Source organism: Muscardinus avellanarius, assembly GCF_963383645.1.
Source record: "Muscardinus avellanarius genome assembly, chromosome: 10".
NCBI lineage: Eukaryota > Metazoa > Chordata > Mammalia > Rodentia > Gliridae > Muscardinus > Muscardinus avellanarius.
The window spans coordinates 66,383,789-66,404,785 of NC_137796.1; the positions used below are offsets into that span (position 1 = coordinate 66,383,789).

At 50.5% G+C, this 20,997-nt stretch overlaps 1 protein-coding gene across 1 annotated transcript; it reads right to left on the reverse strand.

Annotated features, from left to right (window-relative positions):
• Window positions 1-10,839: 10,839 nt before the first annotated feature.
• On the reverse strand, window positions 10,840-14,335 carry ISOC2 (isochorismatase domain containing 2; the record flags this gene model as incomplete). Its single annotated transcript, XM_080703753.1, has 5 exons — window positions 10,840-10,920; window positions 12,903-13,020; window positions 13,149-13,219; window positions 13,416-13,625; window positions 14,198-14,335. 5 exons carry the CDS (start codon window positions 14,333-14,335, stop codon window positions 10,840-10,842), a joined length of 618 nt encoding a protein of 205 aa, XP_080559879.1.
• Between the last annotated feature and the right edge of the window lie 6,662 nt (window positions 14,336-20,997).

A 20,997-nucleotide genomic window follows, 5' to 3' on the forward strand; every position in this document is an offset into this window, starting at 1 on the left:
GGAGGGAGATGTGGGAATCAGGGGCCAGGCAGGGCAGGTCTTCCTGCCGTTTCTATGGCAACAGGCCAGCCAGGTCCAGGACACGCCCACCCCAGTGGACCCAGCAGTTCTGGGGGTGGAGAGAGAGGATGCCTGGCTTCCTATCGGGAGCGGGGGAGGCCTGAGCTCCACCACCAGGCAGAACAACTGAGCAGGTTTGGAACGGGGCTGCAGGCAGAGGTGGTGCACTCTTCCCTTTTGCAAGGTGGTGGTCCTGACAGCACCCACCAGAGGACACCCGGAGGCTTCCCTTAGTGTAGAGCAGGATATGGGTCCGTTCTGCAAAACTCCACCCAATTACTGGCACCTGAGCATCCTGGATGAGCTGTGTGCTTTTGTGCACACTGAGGGTGCAGTGGCCAATGAGCCTGTGAGGTACCTGTGGGTCTGGGGCTGACTTTGTGTGGAGGAGAGTTATGGGATACAAATAAACATGATACATGTTGAAGACAACTGTGAAGAAACAGTAAGAAATGTTGCAGGAAGGTCATGAGGAAATGAAAGCAGCAGAAGGAGAAGAAGGGATAGGTGAGATTAATTTAAGAATTAGCATTAGGTGCAGCCGGGTATGACGGTGCACACCTGAGATCCCAGTACTTGGGAGGCTGAGACAGGGTCAGTGAGGAGATAGAAAGGAAATAGGCAGATAGGGAAAAGGCCTTGGTAGAAAAAAGCTAATTTCCTGAGTTTCCTGAGGGGCAACAAATGCCTGAAATTCCAAAGGCTCAGGAGATAAGAAGGCCAGAGCTTCACAAAGCCATCCTGAGTTTCCTAATCAACAAACCCACCCAGCAAGTCTGGCATTCCTGAAAGGAGACCCTTCAAAGAACTTGCAAATGTCCTATGCAAATTCTCCTTGGAATCTCAAAGTCACCCTAACCACAAACGGACTTGCAAGCGGTCAGGCATTGGCCAGTCAGATGGCAAAAGGGGGGACTTCCCGCTCGGGACCCCCTCCCCCTTTGGGGAGCTGTTCTCTCTCTTGCAGGTCGTGTTGGCCCTGAGAGAAGGCAGAGTGCATCTGAGGGCACGTGGCTCGGGTGACTCTCGAGTAGTGACCTCAAGGCCTCTGCTGGACATCATGGCTGACAAGGTCCCTAGGGGTGACCTGTACCTCTTTTCTGGCAGATCGCGTGGACTCTGGGAGAAAGTAGTTTGCAACTGATGGGCACTTGGCTCGGGCTACACTCGGGTAGTGACCCTGAAGGCAGCTACTGGACTCCGGAGTTCCGACCGCCCCTATGGGGTGTTCGGCCACCTTTCTCTATTCCCTTCTGGCAGATCGTGCGGACTCCGGAAGAAAGCAGCCTGCACCTGAAGGCAATTGGCTTGGGCTACTCTCAAGTATTGTCCTGAAGGCAGCTGCTGGACCCAGAGTTCCAGCCCCTTTGGGGTGTTCAGCCACCCTTGCCCCATTCCCTGCTGCTTCCAATAAACCTTTTACTCCCCTTCCTGAGGTCTGCGGGTGTCATTCTTCGCTCTCCGTAGACAAGAACTCGCCGGGGTTTTCTCACAAGAAACCCCCGTTTCAGGTCAGGACCAGCCTCAACAATGTAGCGAGCCTCTCAGCAACCTAGCAAGACCCTTTTCAAAACAATAAAAGCTCAGAGGTAGGAAGCCCCTAGGTTCAAGCCCCAGTGTGTATGTATGTGTATGTCATTAGGTGCTATTTTTATTATTTGTCTTGTGTGTGCGTGTGTGTGTGTGTGTGATATGTGTGTCTAGGGATTCTGTGTCGATGAAATGGCTGGCAGGCAGGGTGTGGTGATGCAGGGCTGTAGTCCCAGTACTTGAGAGGCTAAGATAGGAGGATATATTGATAGGGAGACTCTCAGAAACCTAGAGAGCCCCCATTTTATTTATTTTGGTGGTACTGGGGTTCCTAGAAGCCCTTCTACCTTCGGGCTACACTCCCAGACCTATTTTATTTTTGGAAACAGGGTCTCTTAAGCCAACGTGGCTGGCTTCGAACCTGCGCGATCCTCCTGTCTCTGCCTCCTAAGCGCAGGGATTTCAAGCGTGCGCCATCATGCCCGGCGAGAGCCCCCCTTTTAAAACAAATAGTTTAAAAAGGCTGGGAGGGTGTAGCTTGGAGTTAGAATGCATTTGGATTCCATTCTCAGTACCACACTCACACACAAAAAAGAGGGCTGAGGTATAGAGGTAGAATATCTCTGGGTTCAATTCCCAGTAACACACACACACACACACACACACACACACACACACACACACACACACGTATACATACAGTCAGGCCCATGCTTGTAATCCTAATACTTTGGAGGTTGAGACAGGAGGATCGCAGGTTAGAGGATAGCCTCAGCAAGTAGTGAGACTTCTATCAACATAGCAATAAATACCTGTTTCAAAATAAAAATAAAATAGGCCTGAGGTGTAGCTTAGAGGTAGAATGCTCCTGGGTTCAATCCCCAGTACCACACATACACATAAAGGTCTACATAGCCAGGGGAGGTGGTGCACATCTGTAATCCCAGTACTTAGGAGGCTAAGACAGGAGGATATAGGTTCAAGACCACTCTTGGCAACTTAGCAACACCCTCAGCAACTTTTTTTTTTTTTGGTGGTACCGGGGTTCCTGGAAGCCCTTCTATCTCCGGGCTACACTCCCAGACCTATTTTTACATTTTTATTTGGAAACAGGGTCTCCTAAGCCAGCGCGCGCGGCTGGCTTCGAACCTGCGCGATCCTCCTGTCTCTGCCTCCCAAGCACGGGGATTACAAGCGTGCGCCACCACGCCCGGCAACTTTTTTTTTTTTTAAATAAAAAAGGAGCCAGCACGGTGGTGCACGCTCATAATCCCAGCATTTGGGAGGCTGAGACGGGAGGATCGCAGTTCGTGGCCAGCCTCAGCTACTTAGGCTCTTTGCAATTCAGTGAGGCCCTGTTTCAAAATAAAGAATAAAAAATAGGGCCGGTGGTGTAGCTTGGAGGTACAATGCCCCTGGGTTCCATCCCCAGTACCACAAAAATTTAAAAATAAACAAAAAGAAAATAGCACTGGGAGTATAGCTCACAGGTAGAATGACCCAGGGATTCAATCCCCAGTACCCCCACGCATATATACACAAATTTTCATAGCAGCACTATGCATAATAAAAAGTGGATATAAGATAAAAAGTGAAATGACCCACAGGTGTCCATCAGTGGATGAATAGATATAAAAAATGTATTACATCCATCTGATGGAATATTATTCAGTCTTTTGTGTGTGTGTGTGGTACTGGGAGTGGAACTCAGAGGCTTTCTACCTCCAGGCTATACTCCCGGACCTATTTCCTATTTTATTTGGAAACAGGGTCTCACTAAGTTGCTGAGAGCCTCACTAAGTAGCTGAGGCTGGCTTCGAACCTGTGTGATCCTCCTGTCTCAGCCTCCCAAGTGCGGGGATTACAAGCGTGCGCCACCATGCCCGGCATTATTCAGTCTTAAAAAGGAACAAAGTACTGACATATGCTACAGCCTGGATGAAGGTTGAAAGACATCAAGCTCAGTGAAAGAAGCCATACATAAAAAAGGTTACGTATTGTATGATTTCATTTATATGAAATGCTCATAGTACTCAAATCCACAGAAACAGGAAGCCTATTCATAAATGCCTTCACAGGGGGTGGGAGCCCACACCTGCAATCCCCATACTTGGGAAGCTGAGACAGGATGATCACAGATTTGAGGCCAGCCTCAGCAACTTAACAAGTCTTGATTCAAAACAAAAATTAAAGCCAGGCGTGGTGGCGCACGCTTGTAATCCTCGCGCTTGGGAGGCGGAGACAGGAGGACCGCGCAGGTTCGAAGCCAGCCATGCTGGCTTAAGAGACCCTTTTCCAAATAAAAATATAAAAATAGGTCTGGGAGTGTAACCTGGAGGTAGAAGGGCTTCCAGGAACCCCAGTACCACCAAAACAAAAAAAAAGTTTAAAAGGTCTGGGGGCATAGCTTGGCAGTAGAATGTTTCTGGGTACAATTCCTAGTACCAAAAAATAAAAAAACAAGTCTAGAGTGAGGGGAGGGAGGAGGGATACTTAAGGAATATGGGGCTTCCTTTTTTTTTTTTTTTTTTTTTGGTGGTGGTGGTGGTACTGGGGTTTCTGGAAACCCTTCTACCTCCGGGCTACACTCTCAGACCTATCTTATATTTTTTTATTCGGAAACAGAGTCTCTTAAGCCAGCACAGCTGGCTTCGAACCTGCGTGATCCTCCTGTCTCTGCCTCCCAAGTGCAGGGATTACAAGCCTGCGCCACCACACCCAGCTGGGGCTTCCTTTTGAGGTGATGAAAATGTTCTGGAACTTGATAGTAGGGATAGTCACATAACAATGAATGTGCTGAACATCAGCAAACTGTACATTTTAAAATGGCTAAAATCAGCCGGGCATGATGGTGTACGTTTGTAATCCTAGTGCTTGGGAGGCTGAGACAGGAGGATTGTGGGTTCAAAGCCAGCCTTGGCAACATAGGGAGGCTCTCAGAAACCTAGTGAGAACTGCTTTCCAAATAAAGAAGTAAAATCAGGCTAGGGGCATAGCTTGGGGGTAGAATGCCTCTAGGTTCAATCCTCAGTACTCACCTCCAAAATGGCTAAAATCAACTGGGTGCAGTGGTGCACACCTGCAATCCTAGTAGTAGAGGGGCAGAGACAAGAGGATCACAGATTCAAGGTCGTCTCAGCAATTCAGCTAAGACCTCAGCACCTTAGTGATACCCTGTTTCAAAATAAAAAGTAAAAGGGCCGGGTGTGGTGGCGCACACTTGTGATCCCCACACTTGGGAGGCGTAGACAGGAGGATCGGGCAGGTTCGAAGCCAGCCTCAGCTACTTAGTGAGGCTCTCGGCAACTTAGTGAGACCCTGTTTCCAAATAAAAATATAAAATAGGTCTGGGAGTGTAGCCTGGATGTAGACAACCAGTTAAGGGTTTCCAGGAACCCCAGTACCACCAAAAAAAAAAAAAAAAAAAAAAGTAAAAAGGACTAGGGCTCTAGTTCAGAGATAGAACAAACCTGGGTTCATGCCTAAGTACAAAAATTAAAGCCTAAAACGAGGAGAGGGTGCAGGGTAATGTGTATGGGCTTCCTTTGGGGGTGAAAATGTCTTGGAACTTGATAGCAAGGATGGTCATACAACAATGTGTTCAATACCACTGAATTGTCCTTTATTTTTTTGTACTGAGGATTGAACCCGGGGGCATTGTACCTCCAAGTTACCCCAGCCCTATTTTTTATTCTTTATTTTGAAACAGGGTTTCACTAAGTTGCAGAGGGCCTCACTAAGTAGCAGAAACTGGCCAAGAATTTCAGATCTTCCTATTTCAGCCTCCTAAGTACTAGGATTTCAAGCATGCACCACCATACCCAGCTCCCTTTTTATCTTTTGGCTTGTTTTTGGAATGGTTTCACTAGGTTGCTGAGACCTTGCTATGTTGCTGAGGCTAGCCTTGAACCTGAGAGCCACCCTCTCAGCCTCCCAAGTATTGAGATTACAGGTATGTGCTACCATGCTCAGGTTGGACTATACTATATTATTTTTTTGTGGCACTGGGGATTGAACACAGTCGCATTCTACTTCCAAGCTATATCCTACCCCTATTTTATTTTTATTTTGAAACAGGGTCTTGCTAAGTAATGCTGAGGCTGTCCTTGAACCTGTGATCCTCCTATCTCAGCTTCCCAAGTACTGGGATTACAAGCATGTGCCAGCACACTTGACAAACTGTACAGTATTTATTTATTTATTTATTTATTTATTTATTTATTTATTTATTTATTTTGGTACTGGAGGTGTTACCCAAGGGCCTTCTAACTCCAGGCTATAGCCCCAGACCTATCTTTTTTTTTTTTTAATATATTTTATTTGGAAACAGGGTCTCACTAAGTTGCTGAGATCCTCACTAAGCTGCTGAGGCTGGCTTTGAACCTGTGATCCTCTTGTCTCAGCCTCCCAAATACTGGGATTACAAGTATGTGCCACCACGCCCGGCCAAACTGTACAATTTTTTTTTTTTTTTTTTTTTTTGGTGGTACTGGGGTTCCTGGAAACCCTTCTACCTCTGGGCTATACTCCCAGACCTATTTTTTATATTTTTATTTGGAAACAGGGTCTCTTAAGCCAGCGCGACTGACTTCGAACCTGCGTGATCCTTCCGTCTCTGCCTCCCAAGTGCAGGGATTACAAGCGTGCGCCACCACGCCTGGCCAAACTGTACAATTTTAAGTGGCTAAAATGATAAATTTTAATCAGGCATGGTGGCGCACGCTTGTAATCCCAGCATTTGGGAGGCTGAGACAGGAGGATCGCGGTTTGTGGACAGCCTCAACTACTTAGCGAGCCCCTTTGCAATTCAGTGAGACCCTGTTTCAAAATAAAGAATAAAAAAAAATAGGGCTGGGGGTGTAGCTCAGAGATAGAATGCCCCTGGGTTCCATCCCTAATACTAAAAAAGAGAGAGAGAGAGAGAGAGAGAGAGAGAGAGAGAGAGAGAAATTTTATGTTACATGTATTTTGACATAATTTTAAAAAAACGTGATACCAACCACTCTCCAGTCATAACTGTCCCTTGGCTTCTGGCCTCACCTGGCACAAGTCCCAGTTTTCCAGGGTCTCCCTTGACCCCGTCTTTCCAAGCTCAGTCTCCCCCTTTTTTGTGGGTCTGGGATGGAACCCAGGGGCATTCAACCTCCGAGCTGCACCCCCTGCCCTATTTTTTATTCTTTATTTTGAAACAGGGTCTCACTAAGTTGCAGAGGGCCTAAGTAACTGAGGCCGTCCACAACCATGATCCTCCTGTCTCAGCCTCCGGAATGCTGGGATTACAAGGGTGTGCCACCACGCCCGGCTTTCTGCCCTTTTTATTTGCTGTTCCCTTCTTCTGTAACCCTTTCCCATCAGATCTTCACCTGGCTGCCCCTGCCTTCCTTTAGGGTCACTCACCCTTCCTCTCAGCCTCCTATTCCACTTATAAGAGCAGCCCCACACACTCCTGTATCTTGATCTCTTTTTACTTAGCTTCTACATCCACTACCCGATTATATGTGTATCACCATATATGTGTATTGCCGTGATAGACTAGAAATCCTATGAAGGCAGATGTTTCTGTCCACGTTGTCACTGTATCCACAGCCCCCAGCCCTGGTGAGTGATGCACCGTAGGTGCTCAACCAATAAATTCCTCGATGAATACCGAAACAAGTGTGAGAGGCAGCTTCTCTCTGTTTTGCAGTCAGGTTCCAGATCTCATTTGCCTGAGCCCCACAGCACTAGCACTCCAGACCTGGGCTTTGAACTTAGGTTTTCAGGCACCAAGACCTGTAGAACATGGCTGTTCCGTCCCACATACAGGAGTGTGGGTGGTCATATGCACAGGAACATACCCCTTCTGGCAGCGGCACATGCATGCAGCCTTGTGGATTCCTTCGTTTGCTGAGGATTGCTGTGTATATTTGAGCAGGTTGAACACTGCACAGAGGGGTCTGGCAGGAGGCACAGCTCCAGCTGGACTCTCCTCCCCTTAGGCCACACACTAGTGGGGCTGCATCCACCTTGGGGCAAGAGTGCCCTATTCAGACTCACACGGGGGTGGGTGCTATCTGCCTGTCAAACTGCAGACTCTGAGCTGATGGGGCAGGGAGCGCTCTGTTTCACCTGCACAAAGGCCACCCAGTGGACTAGCGGTTCTGCTCATTCCCCTGCTAATGAATGCCATCTGTCTCCTCCAACTGCAGACAGGTGTGCAAGCCCAGGGAGACACAGTTCCAGGTCATGCACAACTGCAGTGAAGGAGGAGCAGAAAACAGCAGCACTGTCCTCTCCAAGCATGCACATGCGCGTACACGCACACACACACACACAGCCACACACATTTTCTACACCTCCTGGAACAGGACAGCATCTACAGGTGGTGGATAGAGGGTGTGCACCTGATGGCACAGCGGCCTGTCCAGATACCAGGTACAGGGTTCTTCCTTTACCTCACAGGAGACTGTGCCCAGACCCACAGCAGACCCCAGACCATTTGCAAGGACATCCAATGTCGTCCTGTTGACACGACTGTGGCCCCCTCCCAGGATGCACATAGCTTTGCATGGACACAGCCAACCACACATTGTGCTTCCACACATTTTGACCCACAGGGCACAATATTCAGACACCATGACACACCAGGCCACACACAGCTCAACAACCAGCCAGGGACTTGCTCCAGCCTAACTGCAAATGGACACACATCCACACACAATCCCTGGCTCAGTCATGTGGCCTTGTGGGTGCATGCGTGTGCAACACACCCTGGCCCAGCGCGCAGAGAGTCTGGCAGCCACATGTGACACCCCCGCCCACCCCACACACAGCCTGCCTAGCCCCCAGCTCTGCTCTCACATACAAAAACCTCTGTCCTCCTCCATAGCTGGGGAAGAGGGGGCCCAGAACCCCAGTGGTCTGGGGGTTGGGGACCACTCCTGAGATGGCAGGTAGCTGGCCTGGGTGGGTCAGGGTGAGTTGCCTCCTGAGATGTCCCACAGGAAGTGGGGGTTGAGGGAGCCCATAGGAAGGGACTACGATGCTGAGGGAGAGAAACAGACCCAGGGAGAGGGGGACATGGAATCAGAGGGGGACAGGAAACCATCTGGGAGTGACAGAGAAAGGAGGCAGAGACAGGAACCTAGGGAAGGCATAAAACCCACAGGACGGGTGGGTGGTGGTAGGAGGCAGACAGAGATGGAGAGAGAGGGGGAGAGAAAGAGGGGAAGGGACCCAGAGAGGGGCCGCAAACAGGAGGGAGACAGACTCAGAGGAGGGATAGAGACCCCAGGGGGTGGGAGGAAGAGACCAGAAATGGCGGTGATGGGGTCCGAAGGTGGTGGGAGGGGCTGGGGGTAGGTGGAGAGGGTGGGGTCTGAGGGCAAAGGGCCGGAGTCCTGGGAATGTGGCGGTTGACAGGAGGGTTTGTGGTGCAGATGCCGGAAGCCGGCAGGAGGCAGGACCAGCAGTAGGGAATGGCGGAGGGAGAAGGGGAAGGGTCGTGTGCGGGATGTGGGGGCGCTGAGATCCCGTCATTTGAGGGGCGCTACCAGCCCCTGCAGGAAGGTGCAGTGGGTCAGACCTGGTCCCTGCATGGTCTCCCCTCTGGGGGTCTCAGCATTTCCAGTCGAGGTGTCTGATTCCACCCCTTCTCCCTGACCCTGCCTCCACGGCCCTTTCCGCAGCCCACCGGCCAGTCTTGGTTGCTAACTGGATCTGCCTTTGGGTCGCAGTCTCTCCAAGGGTCTCTCCACATCTCTGCGTTGCCTGGGTCTCTTCCCAGCCTCATGTCTCACGACACCCTTTCTCTGAGCTCCATCCCCTGCCTCCCCCGCCGGGCTCTGAGTCCTCCCCGAGCCTCCACATCTCGTCTTTCTGCCTCTGTCTCCCCATTTCTACGCGTCTCTGTCCTTCTGAATGTCTGTGTCCCCTCGCTCTGCTGGACCCCCGCCCCTTCGGTCCCCACTCTCAGGCGGGGTGGGTGGGGGGCGCTGCGGCTGGAGCTGTGTGTTCCCAGCGCAAAATAGACTCCCGTTGCCATGGTGACGCGAGCGCGGCTCGAGACGCAGGCTTCGGGCTGGGGGTGCGGAAGGGACCTGGATCCGGAAGGCGGGGGCCGGGGGCGCCGACGCCTGTCCCAGGGGCTCCGGAGCAGGGGCGGCGGGGACTCCTAGGTCGCTGGGAAGAGGGTGCCAGGCTCTGACACGAGGCCTGGGCCGGGCCTTCTGCAAGGGGTCGGGGCTACCAGGGTAGGCGGTGGGGGTTCCGATTGCCCATGGGGGGCTGGCTGGCTGAGGGCTCTGGTCCCTACATCCCTGGGAGACTCAGAGGATGCTTTCTTACATCCTCAAGTCTGGGACAAGGACTGTGAATCTTGGGGAAGGGGGGTTATAGAGTTCCAAGTCCCAGATCTCTAAGGGGGCTGCAGAATTCTGGGAACTCCCATGTGGGTACCTGCGTCCTGGGGTAGCAGGGACCCCTCAGCGCAGCTGTCTGTTCTTCGTTCCATCCATCCATCCATCCATCCTCCCATCCTTCCACATGCCTGATTCTCCTTCTCTGTCCCCATGCCTCAGTTTCCCCTTCCGCACTGGGTGCGGTAGCGCTCACCTCGCCTTCCGGATGCGGGACCCTGGGGAGTCGGGGGCGGCGGCGTAGGGGCCGACAGGGAAGGCACAGCGAGCGCGTGTCTGCGAGCCAGCGGGGCTGGGCGTGCGCGCACTGATGGGGGCGCAGTGTGGCGACGACCCCGGGCCGGCAGTGCTTTCTTGTGCAGATGCGCCGGCTTCCTTGCAGATGTGGCAGCGGCCAGTGCTTGCCTGTGCCTCGCACGGGCTTGGAGCTGGGAAGAGGCACCTCCCCTTCCCCACTTGCCAGGGACCCCTGTCTCTCCCACCTGCGGCCCCCAGTCGTCCCCAGGATACCCCCAAACCCAATAATGGTTCGGTCCACAGCGAAATCAATGTTTATTCTGAGAGTCCGGGTCCCAGAGTCTGTGACACTCTTTTCCCCTCCCCATGCAGCCCCGTGAAGTGGCCCGGGGCCGAGCTCCACCCCCATCTCGCTTTCAGCCAATTCCCACCCAGCTCCCAGGAGTCTTATTTGCATTTCCGGGAGAATCTGTCCAATAGAAAGGCAGAATCATGACTCCCCTCCCAAGGGGGCGGTACTCCTGGTGGACTGCACCACTCTTGGGACATAGGGATGGGGGAAAGTGCTTCCACAGGGTAACAGGAGGGTGGTCTTCCTCAAATCATGGCTGGGGGTTCAACAAAGGAGGGAGTTCTGGCCTTTAAAGAGGCCCAGCAGCCCGCTATCTGGGACAGGCTCCTTAATGATCTTCAGGATCTGTAGGGAAAGGGAAAGGTCAAAAAGAGTCAAGGGTCCCCATCTCCTATGATGACAAATCAGAGGGACTCATTTCTATCTTCATCTCCCTCTTGACAGGAGCTGACCAAGTCAATCACTCTCTCTTAACGAAAGCTTTCCTGGGGCCTCACTTTTCATTACATCTGCCTGGTTAAACCAAAGTCCTATCTGCCAGCCATCTTGGTCAGCTTTGCTGGCTTGGACCACTAAGGATGAATGGCTGTCCTGGGGCTTCTTGTCTATACAGTCCATTCTCTTTAGTTTTCTCATCTCTCCTATCACTCTTTTGGCTTTCAACTTCCAAATCCAGCCTGAGCTTTCCCCCTAAAAATCATACTCATTTATCCAACTGTCTTTTAATTGAGCATGAGCAACTGACCACATTTCACCCATCAAAAAGTTCTGCCAAAGCCAGGCGTGGTGGTGCAAACTTGCAATTCCAGTACTTGGAAGGCCGAGACAGGAGGATCGCAGGTTTGCAGCCAGCCTCAGCAACTTAGTAAGGCCCTCCACAACTTAGTGAGACCTTGTTTCAAAATAAAGAATAAGCCGGGCATGGTGGGGCATGCTTATAATCCCAGCATTTGGGAGGCTGACACAGGAGGATCGTGGTTCGCAGCCAGCCGCAGCTACTCTTAGTGAGGCCCTTTGCAACTGAGACCCTGTTTCAAAATAAAGAATAAAATATAGGGCTGGGAGTATAGCTCGAAGGTAGAATGCCCCTGGATTCCATCCCCAGTACCACACAAACACACAAAAAAATGGGCTGGGGTATAGCTTGGAGGTAGAATGCCCCTGGGTTCAATCACCAGCACCACAAAAAACAAACAAAAAACACAGCCTACATCCCCTCTGCCTCTGTCTTGTTTAAGCCCCCATCCTGGTTTAAGACCAGGAGCCTACTTGCTGGTCTCTCTCCTCCCTTCCACCCCATCATCCTACATAGCTCCAGGGAAACCTTTATAAACTGCTCATCTAACCATGGCCAGTTCCCCTGGGCAAAACCCCAATGAATTCCCATTGCTAAAAACTCCAATCATTGCCAAGATGTGGTTCTGGCTCCTGTCTTCATTCCTCTTTCCTCCCATCCCTGCCCAGCACTGACCATCCGTGCTCTACTACATACAGTTCTATGAATAAAGCAACGTTGGTCCTACCTTCTGGTCTCTGCCCAGCTACTTCTTCCACCACGAAGGAGCTGGCTACTCCTCCCACTCGGGTTTTGGGTTCAAGATAAACTGCTCTCCTCAGCCTCTGCACATTCCCTTCCCAGTTCCAAGTCACAGTGTGTTTCTCAATTGGCTTTTTTCATCTCCACACTGTGACTGAAAACTCCAGGAAAGCAGACCTTGCTGTTGCCCTGGGCATCCCATGTGCTAGCAACAGAGTAGGTGCTCAATAAAGGAATGAAGAGGAAGGAAGGGGACTAGGAATGTCCAGTCCTGGCAGCTCCCCATTATCCTGAGTTCTGAGGGCCTGAAGCAGAGTCCTAGTACCTGGTCAGACTCTGATCCTACGAAGGCCATTTCAGAGGTGGGTATGGAGGTCAAGAGGCTGGAGGAAGGGAGCTGACACCCAATGGGGCAAAGGCCCAGGGGATGGGAGTTAGGGGTGGGAGTGGAGGGTCAAGGAGCTTTTGCCTACAGAGTCTCTGGACTGTCTACCCTGTGCCCACCGGGCTCTCAACCTTACTCACTTCATGCTAGCCTCCTAAGACACCCATGTGACTCCTTCCTCTGCACTGGACTCCATCACACCCCTACTCTTGTTCTCGATAGCCCTCTCAGCCACCTGACGCTGCCTTTCACTTATCTGTGGTGGTGGTGGGCACACCAAGAACTTAGCTCCCTTTGGGGGTCGCAGCCTGCCCCATGCCATATGTATTCCACAAGCCCAAAGACACATTCTACTGTGTACGAGAGGTAGGGGCGGCTCAGGATGACGGATATAGGGGCCATTACCTCTTTGAACTGGGGGTGGGCAGCATCCCTCACCAGCTGCAGAATGAGCCCTTCACTGGTGGAGAGGAAGGCACCACTCTGCCGCATGCGGGCCAGCGCCACCATCCGGTCCACCTGGCTGTGAGCAAGTGGGAAGGAGGAAGGCAGGTGTCCATGCTGTGGCAAGGGCACAGTGACATCCTGTCCACGTGGCAGGCACCCCCAGCTGAGACCCACACACGCCGCTCCCGGGAGGGACCCCCTTACCTGCCAGAGGAGCAGGCATCCACCACCAAATGGACCTGTAGCCCCCGGTCTAGAAGGTCCAGAGTTGTATTCTGCAGCAAAGAAAGGGCAGGCCCAAACTCAGACAGAGAGGGTCCAGGTGAGGGACTGGAGATCCTGGGTCAGAACCAGGAACCCAAAAATGGGGTCAGAGGGGCTCATATCACAGTAGGAGCCCCTGGATAAGATGAAGATTCCAGGTCGGAGGGAGGCCCTGCAGGTGACCCGAGGGACCAGTCAGGATCTCACCAAGATGCAGGCCTGTGCCTCGATGCCACACAGCAGCACAGACTGCAGCTGAGGTCGGCTGTCCAGCTCCTGCTGCAGGACGGGTACCATGCTGAAGCAGGTCTTACTCAGGGGCTTAAGATCCTGCGCCCCCAGCTCAGGAACTGTGGGGCCCAGGCTTTGTGGGTATTGCTCCGTCAACACAGCTGGAACTTGCAGCAGCCGGGCCACCTGTACCAAGGAGGAGGAACAAATTCCTGGGTCTGAGGGAGGAAGGCTGGGCCTGATGCCTGGGAATGAGGGAGGAGGGCTGGGGCCTGGACCCTTGGGTCTAAGGGAGGAGGGCTGGGCCTGCACCCCTGGGTCTGAGGGAGGAGGGCTGTGCCTGGACCCCTGGGACTGAGAGAGGAGGGCTGGGGCCTGGACCCTTGGGTCTAAGGGAGGAGAGCTGTGCCTGCACCCCTGGGACTGAGAGAGGAGAGCTGGGCCTGGACTCTTAGGTCTGAGGGAGGAGAGATGGGCCTGGACCCTTGGGTCTGAGGGAGGAGGGCTAGGGCCTAGACTTCTGGGTCTAAGGGAGGTGGGCTGTGCCTGCACCCCTGGGACTGAGAGAGGAGGGCTGGGGCCTGGAGCACTTGGAATGAGGGAAGAGGGCTGAGCCTGGACCCCTGGTTCTGAGAGAGCAGGAATAGGGCCTGGACTCCTGGATCCGAGGGAAGATGACTGAGCCTGGACCCCTAGGTCTGAGGCAGGAGGGCTGGGGCCTGGACCCTTGGGTCTCTGGAATAGGGACTGGCACATACCTTGAGCATTCGAGCGGCCACAGAGACGATCTCTGGGAAGTAGACGACTCGGTGGCGAAACTTCTCCTGCATATCACAGAGGAACAGGATGGAGGATCCTGGGAAGATTCGGCCCAGGCTGGGCCTGGCTGCTGCCATTCCTTGGGAGTGGGAAGAGAGGCAGGGGTTGGGCAACCAGGGGAGTCCTGGGCACATGTGCCCTCCTGGGTCCTGCCTAGCAGCACGTGAGGTCTCCCTTCGGGCCTTTGCACATACTGGTCCCGCGGCCTAGGCCATGTTCCTTTCTTTCCTCATCCTATTCGGCTGGGAGGCCAATTCTCCAGGAAGCCTTCTGTGGCCACATCCACCCTGATTCCCAGTGTCACTCTCCCAGCCCTCTGTCCTTCTCCTTCCTGGATATTATAGGACATCAACCACTACTTCTGTGCCCTTGGTTTCATCCATCCCTAATGGGGACACACATGAAGTCATGTGCCTAATGCCCTGCACACGGGACTCCTGAATGCAGGGTGCAACTCTCACTCTCACCCCACCCCCAGGGGAAACTGAGGCCTGGAGAGTGAAGTGACCTGACCAGAGGCACACAGAGCAGGGATGTGACCCCTGGGAGGAAAGGAGCCACATTCTCCAGGCCTTGCTGCCACCATAGCAACTGCAGTGATGGAGGGGTACTGGGGATTGAACTCAGGGGTGTTCTACCTCTGTGATACACCCTGGCCCCTTTAATAATAATTAATCTTTGTGGTACTAGGTTTATTGAACCCAGGGGTATTCCAGCTCTGAGATACATCTCCAGCTCTATTTTATTTTTTGTTTTGAAACAAGGTCTCACGAAGTTGCTGAGGTTGTCCAAACCTTCAATCCTCCTGTCTCAGCCTCCCAAGTACTAGGATTTCAGGTGCACTCCACCATGTCCGGCTTTTTTTTTTTTTTTTTTTTCCAGTACTGGGGATGGAACCCAGGGGCATTCTACCTCCAAGCTGCACACCCAGCCCTATTTTTTCTTCTTTATTTTGAAACTGGGTCTCACTGAGTTGCAAAGGGCCTCATTAAGTAGCTGAGACTATCCGCGAACTGTGATCCTCTGGTCTCAGCCTCCCGAATGCTGGGATGACAAGTGTGCACCACCATGCCCGGCTCTGGCTTATTTTTTATTTTGAAACAGGGTTTCACTAGGTTGCTGAGTCTTGCTAAATTGCTGAGGCTGCTTTCAAACCTGCAATCCTCCCGTCTCAGCCTCCTAAGTACTGGGATTACAAATGTACCACCACACCTGAGCTCTATTTATTTAAAAAAAAATTGAAAACAGCTGTTGCACGCTTGTAATCCCAGCATTCGGAGGCTGAGACCAGAGAATCATGGTTCATGGACAGCCTCAGCTACTTAGCCCCCTGCAACTTAGTGAGACCCTGTTTCAAAATAAGGAATAAAAAACAGGGCTGGGGTGCAGCTTGGAGGTCGAATGCCCCTGGGTTCCATCCCCAGACCCGCAAAATAAATAAATAAATAAATAAATAAAAATTTGGTACTGGGGACTCAACCTAGGACCAATATACCTCTGAGCTATATCCCTAGCTCTTCCTATTTTTTTTTTTTTAAATAGGGTCTTGCTAAGTTGCTGAGAGTCCCACTATGTTGGCTAAGGTTGGCTTCGAACCTGTGATCCTCCTACCTCAGCCTCCCAAGTACTAGCTGGCTCCAGAAATCCTTTTACAAGGGAGGACACGGTTCTAGGGGCCCCAAGTGCCCCAGGTCTCTGTTAACCCGGGCACCCTGCTCCCCTAGGCACAGCCTCCGCACACCCAGGGTCCCCGGTTCTATGAGGCTCGGTTAGTCCCACTCCCGGCAAGTTTCCCTGGGAGGCCTGCATCCTGGCTGGGCTTTTGACTGCACCTCTCTCCTCCTGTGTGTGTGCAGACTTGTTTGAGCTCATTCATTACTCATGGATTCTTTGGGGAAATGGCAACCCAGGGGACCAAGCAGAATGAGGGCAACATTAAGCAATGAACCGCTATTTTTTTTTTTAAAGCTGGGTGGCGAATACCCAGGCATTTATTAAAACAATATAGCAATATATCTACCATAGAGAGTGTTCTGTGTGACATATCTCAACTTTTACACCCCAACACTTTTGTGGTACTGAGGATGGAACCCAGAGGCATTCTACCTCTATGCTACACTCTCAGCCCTATTTTATTCTTTTATTTTGGAACAGGGTTTCACTAAGTTGCTGACAACCTCACTATGATCTTTCTCAGATTAGAGGCTTGCACCATCACACCCAGGTGTGTGTGTGTGTGTGTGTGTGTGTGTGTGTGTGTGTGTGTTACTAGGGATGGAACCCAGGGGCATTCTACCTCTGGGCTACACCCCCAGACCTATTTTATTTCTTATTTGGAAACAGGATCTCACTAAGTTGCAGAGATGCCTCACTAAGTTGCCGAGGCTGGCTTTGAACCTGCAATCCTCCTGTCTCAGCCTCCCAGATACTGAGATTACAAGCATGCGCCATTACACTTGGCCTATCTTTTGTTTTGAAACAGGGTCTCATTAGGTTGCTGAGAGTCCTGCTAAGTTGCCGAGGCTGGCCTCAAACCTACAATTCTGCTATCTCAGCCTCCCAAATACTGGAATTACAGACATGCACCACCATTCTTCAATTACATATCTCAGTGTAGGGTTTTTTTTGGTGTGTGTGTGGGGGGGGGTGTCTGGGGATGGAACCCAGGGGCATTTAACCTCTGAGCTACACCCCCAGCCCTACTTTGTATTCTTTATTTTGAAACAGGGTCTCACTAAGTTGCAGAGGGCTTCACTAAGTAGCTGAGGCTATCCGTGAACCACGAGCCTCCAGTCTCACCTCCCGAATGCTGGGATTACAAGTGTGCGCCACCACACCCAGCTTTACATATCTCAGTTTTAAAAATGAATTGAGTGGAGCATGGTGGTACACACTTGTAATCCCAGCACTTGGGAGGCAGAGACAGGAGGATTTAAGGTTCTTGGCCAGTCTCAGTTATTTAGTGAGGCCCTTTACAATTTAGTGAGACTGTTTCAAAGTAAAGAATAAAAATAGGGCTGGGGATACAGCTTGGAGGCAGAATACCCCTGAGTTCAATCCCCACTATCTAAATAAATAAATAAATAAATAAATAAATAGAAAATTGCCAGGGGAGATGGCACACACTTGTAATCCCAGCATTTGGGAGATGGACACTAGAGGATCACGGTTCGCAGACAGCCTCAACTACTTAGCAAGGCCCTTCGAAGTTCAGTGAGACCCTATTTCAAAATAAAAAGACTAAAAAATAGGGCTAAGGTTGTCACTCGGAGGTACAATGCCCCTGGGTTCTGTCCCCAGTACTGCAAAAATAAAATTTTTTTAATTTTATTTATTTATTTATTTTTTGCGGGTCTGGGGATGGAACTCAGGGGCATTCGACTTCCGAACTACCCCCCCGCCCTATTTTTTATTCTTTATGTTGAAACCGGGTCTCACTGAGTTGCAGAGGGCCTCACTAAGTAGCTGAGGCTGTCCGCGAACCGCGATCCTCCGGTCTCAGCCTCCTGAATGCTGGGATTACAAGCGTGCGCCACCATGCCCGGCTTAAATTTTTAAATTAAGAAAAAAAATGAATTGATAGCTGAGAGTGTTGGTATATGCCTATAATCCCAATATTTGGGATGCAGAGATAGGAGGATCATTGGTTTGAGGACAGCCTCAGCAACTTAGTAAGATTCTCATCAACTTAGCAAGGCCATTTCAAAATAAAAAATAAAGAGCTCGGTGTTGGTGGCACACACTCATAATCCCAGTACTTAGGAGGCTAAGACAAAAAAAACTGCAGGTTCACAGCCAGCCTCAGCAACTTGTGAGACCCTCAAAATAAAAATGAAATAGATCTGGGAGCTGGGCATGGTGGCGCATGCTTGTAATACCAGTATTTGGAAGGCTGAGACAAAAGGATTGCGGGGATTTGTGGCCAGCCCCAGCTACTTAATGAGGCCCTCCTCAACTTAGTGAGACCATTTCAAAATAAAGAATAAAAAAATAGGGCTGGGGGTGTAAACTTGGAGGCAGAATACCCCTGGGTTTAATCCTTACTACCGCAATAAACAAATAAATATAAATAAATAACAGCCGGGCGTGGTGGTGCACGCTTGTAATCCCAGCATTCGGGAGGCTGAGACTGGAGGATCAGGGTTCGTAGACAACCTCAGCTACTTAGTAAGGCCCTCCGCAACTTAGACCCTGTTTCAAAAAAAATAAAGAATAAGGCTGGGCCTAGTGGCACCCGCTTGTAATCCCAGCACTTGGGCGGCTGAGACAGGAGGATCGTGCAGGTTCAAAGCCAGCCTCAGCTACTTAGTGAGGCTCTCAGCAACTTAGTAAGACCGTTTCCAAATAAAATATAAAATAGGTCTGGGGGTATAGCCTGGAAGTAGAATGCCCCTGGGTTCCATCTCAGTACCACAAAAAAAAAAAAAAGAATAAAAAATAGGGCAGGAGGTATAGCTCAGAGGTAGAATGCCCCTGGGTTCCATCCCCAGACCTGCAAAAAATAAAAAATAAAAATAATAAATATAAAAAAATAAAGAGGGCTGGGGAGGGTGTAGCTTGGCGGTGTAATGTCCCTGGATTCAATCCCTCACACCAAAAAAAAAAAAAAAAAAAAAAAAAAAGTTAAAAAAGTGATGATTTTTCCCCCCAGCAGTGGTAGAGATGGAACCCAGGAACTCACACACTCTACAACTGACCTACATTCCCACAGCAATGGTGACTTTTACATTAAGTGAATTTTACCCCAATTTTAACAATGTAATAGAAATCCCCTCTAAAAAAAACTGCAATGAATTATTTATTTATTGACTGATGCTGGGGATGGAACCCAGGGGCATTCTACTTCTGAGCTACACTCCAGCTCTATTTTTTATTCTTTCTTTTGAAACAGGGTCTCACTAAGTTGCAGGGGGAGCTTATTAAGTAGCTGAAGCTGGCCACAAACCTGCAATCCTCCTGTCTCAGCTTCCCAAGTACTGGGATTACAAGTATGCACTACCACGCCTGGCTACTTTTTTTTTTTTTTTTTTTTTTTTTTTGCGGTACTGGGGATGGAACCCAGGGGCAAAGGAACACACACAAAAAAACTTAACAGTCCACCAGCAGGGCTCTGGTGCATAAGTCATGGCAGAGGTAGGCATGATACTCACCTGTAATCCCCAGTACTTGGGAGATTGAGACAGGAGAACTATAGCTTCAAAGCCAGCCTCAGCTTAGCAAGACCCTGTTTCAAAATAAAAAATAGGAGCCCAGCATGGTGGCGCACGCTTGTAATCCCCGCGCTTGAAAGGCTGAGACAGGAGGATTGCGCAGGTTCAAAGCCAGCCTCAGCTACTTAGTGAGGCTCTCAGCAACTTAGCGAGACCCTGTTCCCAAATAAAATATAACATAAGTTTGGGAGTGTAGCCCAGAGGTAGAAGGTCTCTGGGTTCCATCCCGAGTACCACCAAAACAAAAACAAAAACAAAAAAACCCTCAGAGGTAGGAAAAAAATAAAAAATAAGGCAAGCCGGGTGTGGTAGTGCACGCTTGTAATCCCTGTGCCTAGGAGGCTGAGACAGGAGGATCACACAGGTTCAAAGCCAGCCTCAGCTACTGAGTGAGGCTCTCAGCAACTTAGTGAGACCCTGTTTCCAAATAAAGTATCAAATAGGTCTGGGAGTGTAGCCCAGAGGTAGAAAATTCCCTGGGTTCTGCCCCCCAGTACCACAAACACACACACACAAAAATAAAATAAAGTAAAAAATAGGGCTGAGGGTGTAGCTCAGAGGTAGAACCCCCTTAGGTTCAATCCTCTCTCAATTCTCTCTCTCTCTCTCTCTCTCTCTCTCTCTCTCTCTCTCTCACACACACACACACACACACACACACACACACACACACGAAGTGAGTTCATGTATAGAAAATTTCCATGTGAGCCAGGCATGGTGACACATGCTTGTAATCCCAGCATTTGTGAGGCTGAGACAGGAGGTTCACTGTTCGTGGACAGCCTCAGCTACTTAGTGAGGCCCTTTGCAACTCAATGAGAGCCTGTTTCAAAATAAAGAATAAAAAAACAGGGCAGGGGGTGAAGCTCAGAGGTAAAATGCCCCTGGGTTCAATCCCCAGTACAGGAAAGAAAGAAAGAAAGAAAGAAAGAAAGAAAGAAAGAAAGAAAGAAAGAAAGAAAGAAAGAAAGAAAACTTCCATGTGAGCTGGGCATGGTGATGCATGCTTGTAATCCTAGTACTTGGGAGGCTGAGACAAGAGGATAGCAACCAGCCTCAGCTAATTAGTGAGGCCCTCCAGAACTTAGTGAGACCCTGTTTCAAAAAAAGAATAAAAAATATGGCTGTGGGTATAGCTCAGAGGTAGAATGCCATTCCTGGGTTCAATCCCCAGTCTTGGAAGAAAAAAAAAAAGTCAAGGCGTATCTATACTGCTTTTATCTGTATCTGGTATCTGCTATATCTGGCAGACACAAGGGCCAGACAACTCAAGTGGGGAAATGGTTATCTTGCTACAGAGAGTGCCTGGGACTTGACCTTCACTGTGCCCTATTGTTTGAATTTTTGACAATGCTCAAAAGGCTGTACAGAAGTGAAAAAATGTAGGTGCCAGGTGCGGTGGCATACACTTGTAATCTCAGCTACTTAGAAGGCTAAGGCAGGAGGCTGGATGGCAATTTTCAAGCCAGCCTAGGCAACTTAGGGAGACCCTATCTCAAAATACAAAGGGCTAGGGACATAGCTCAATG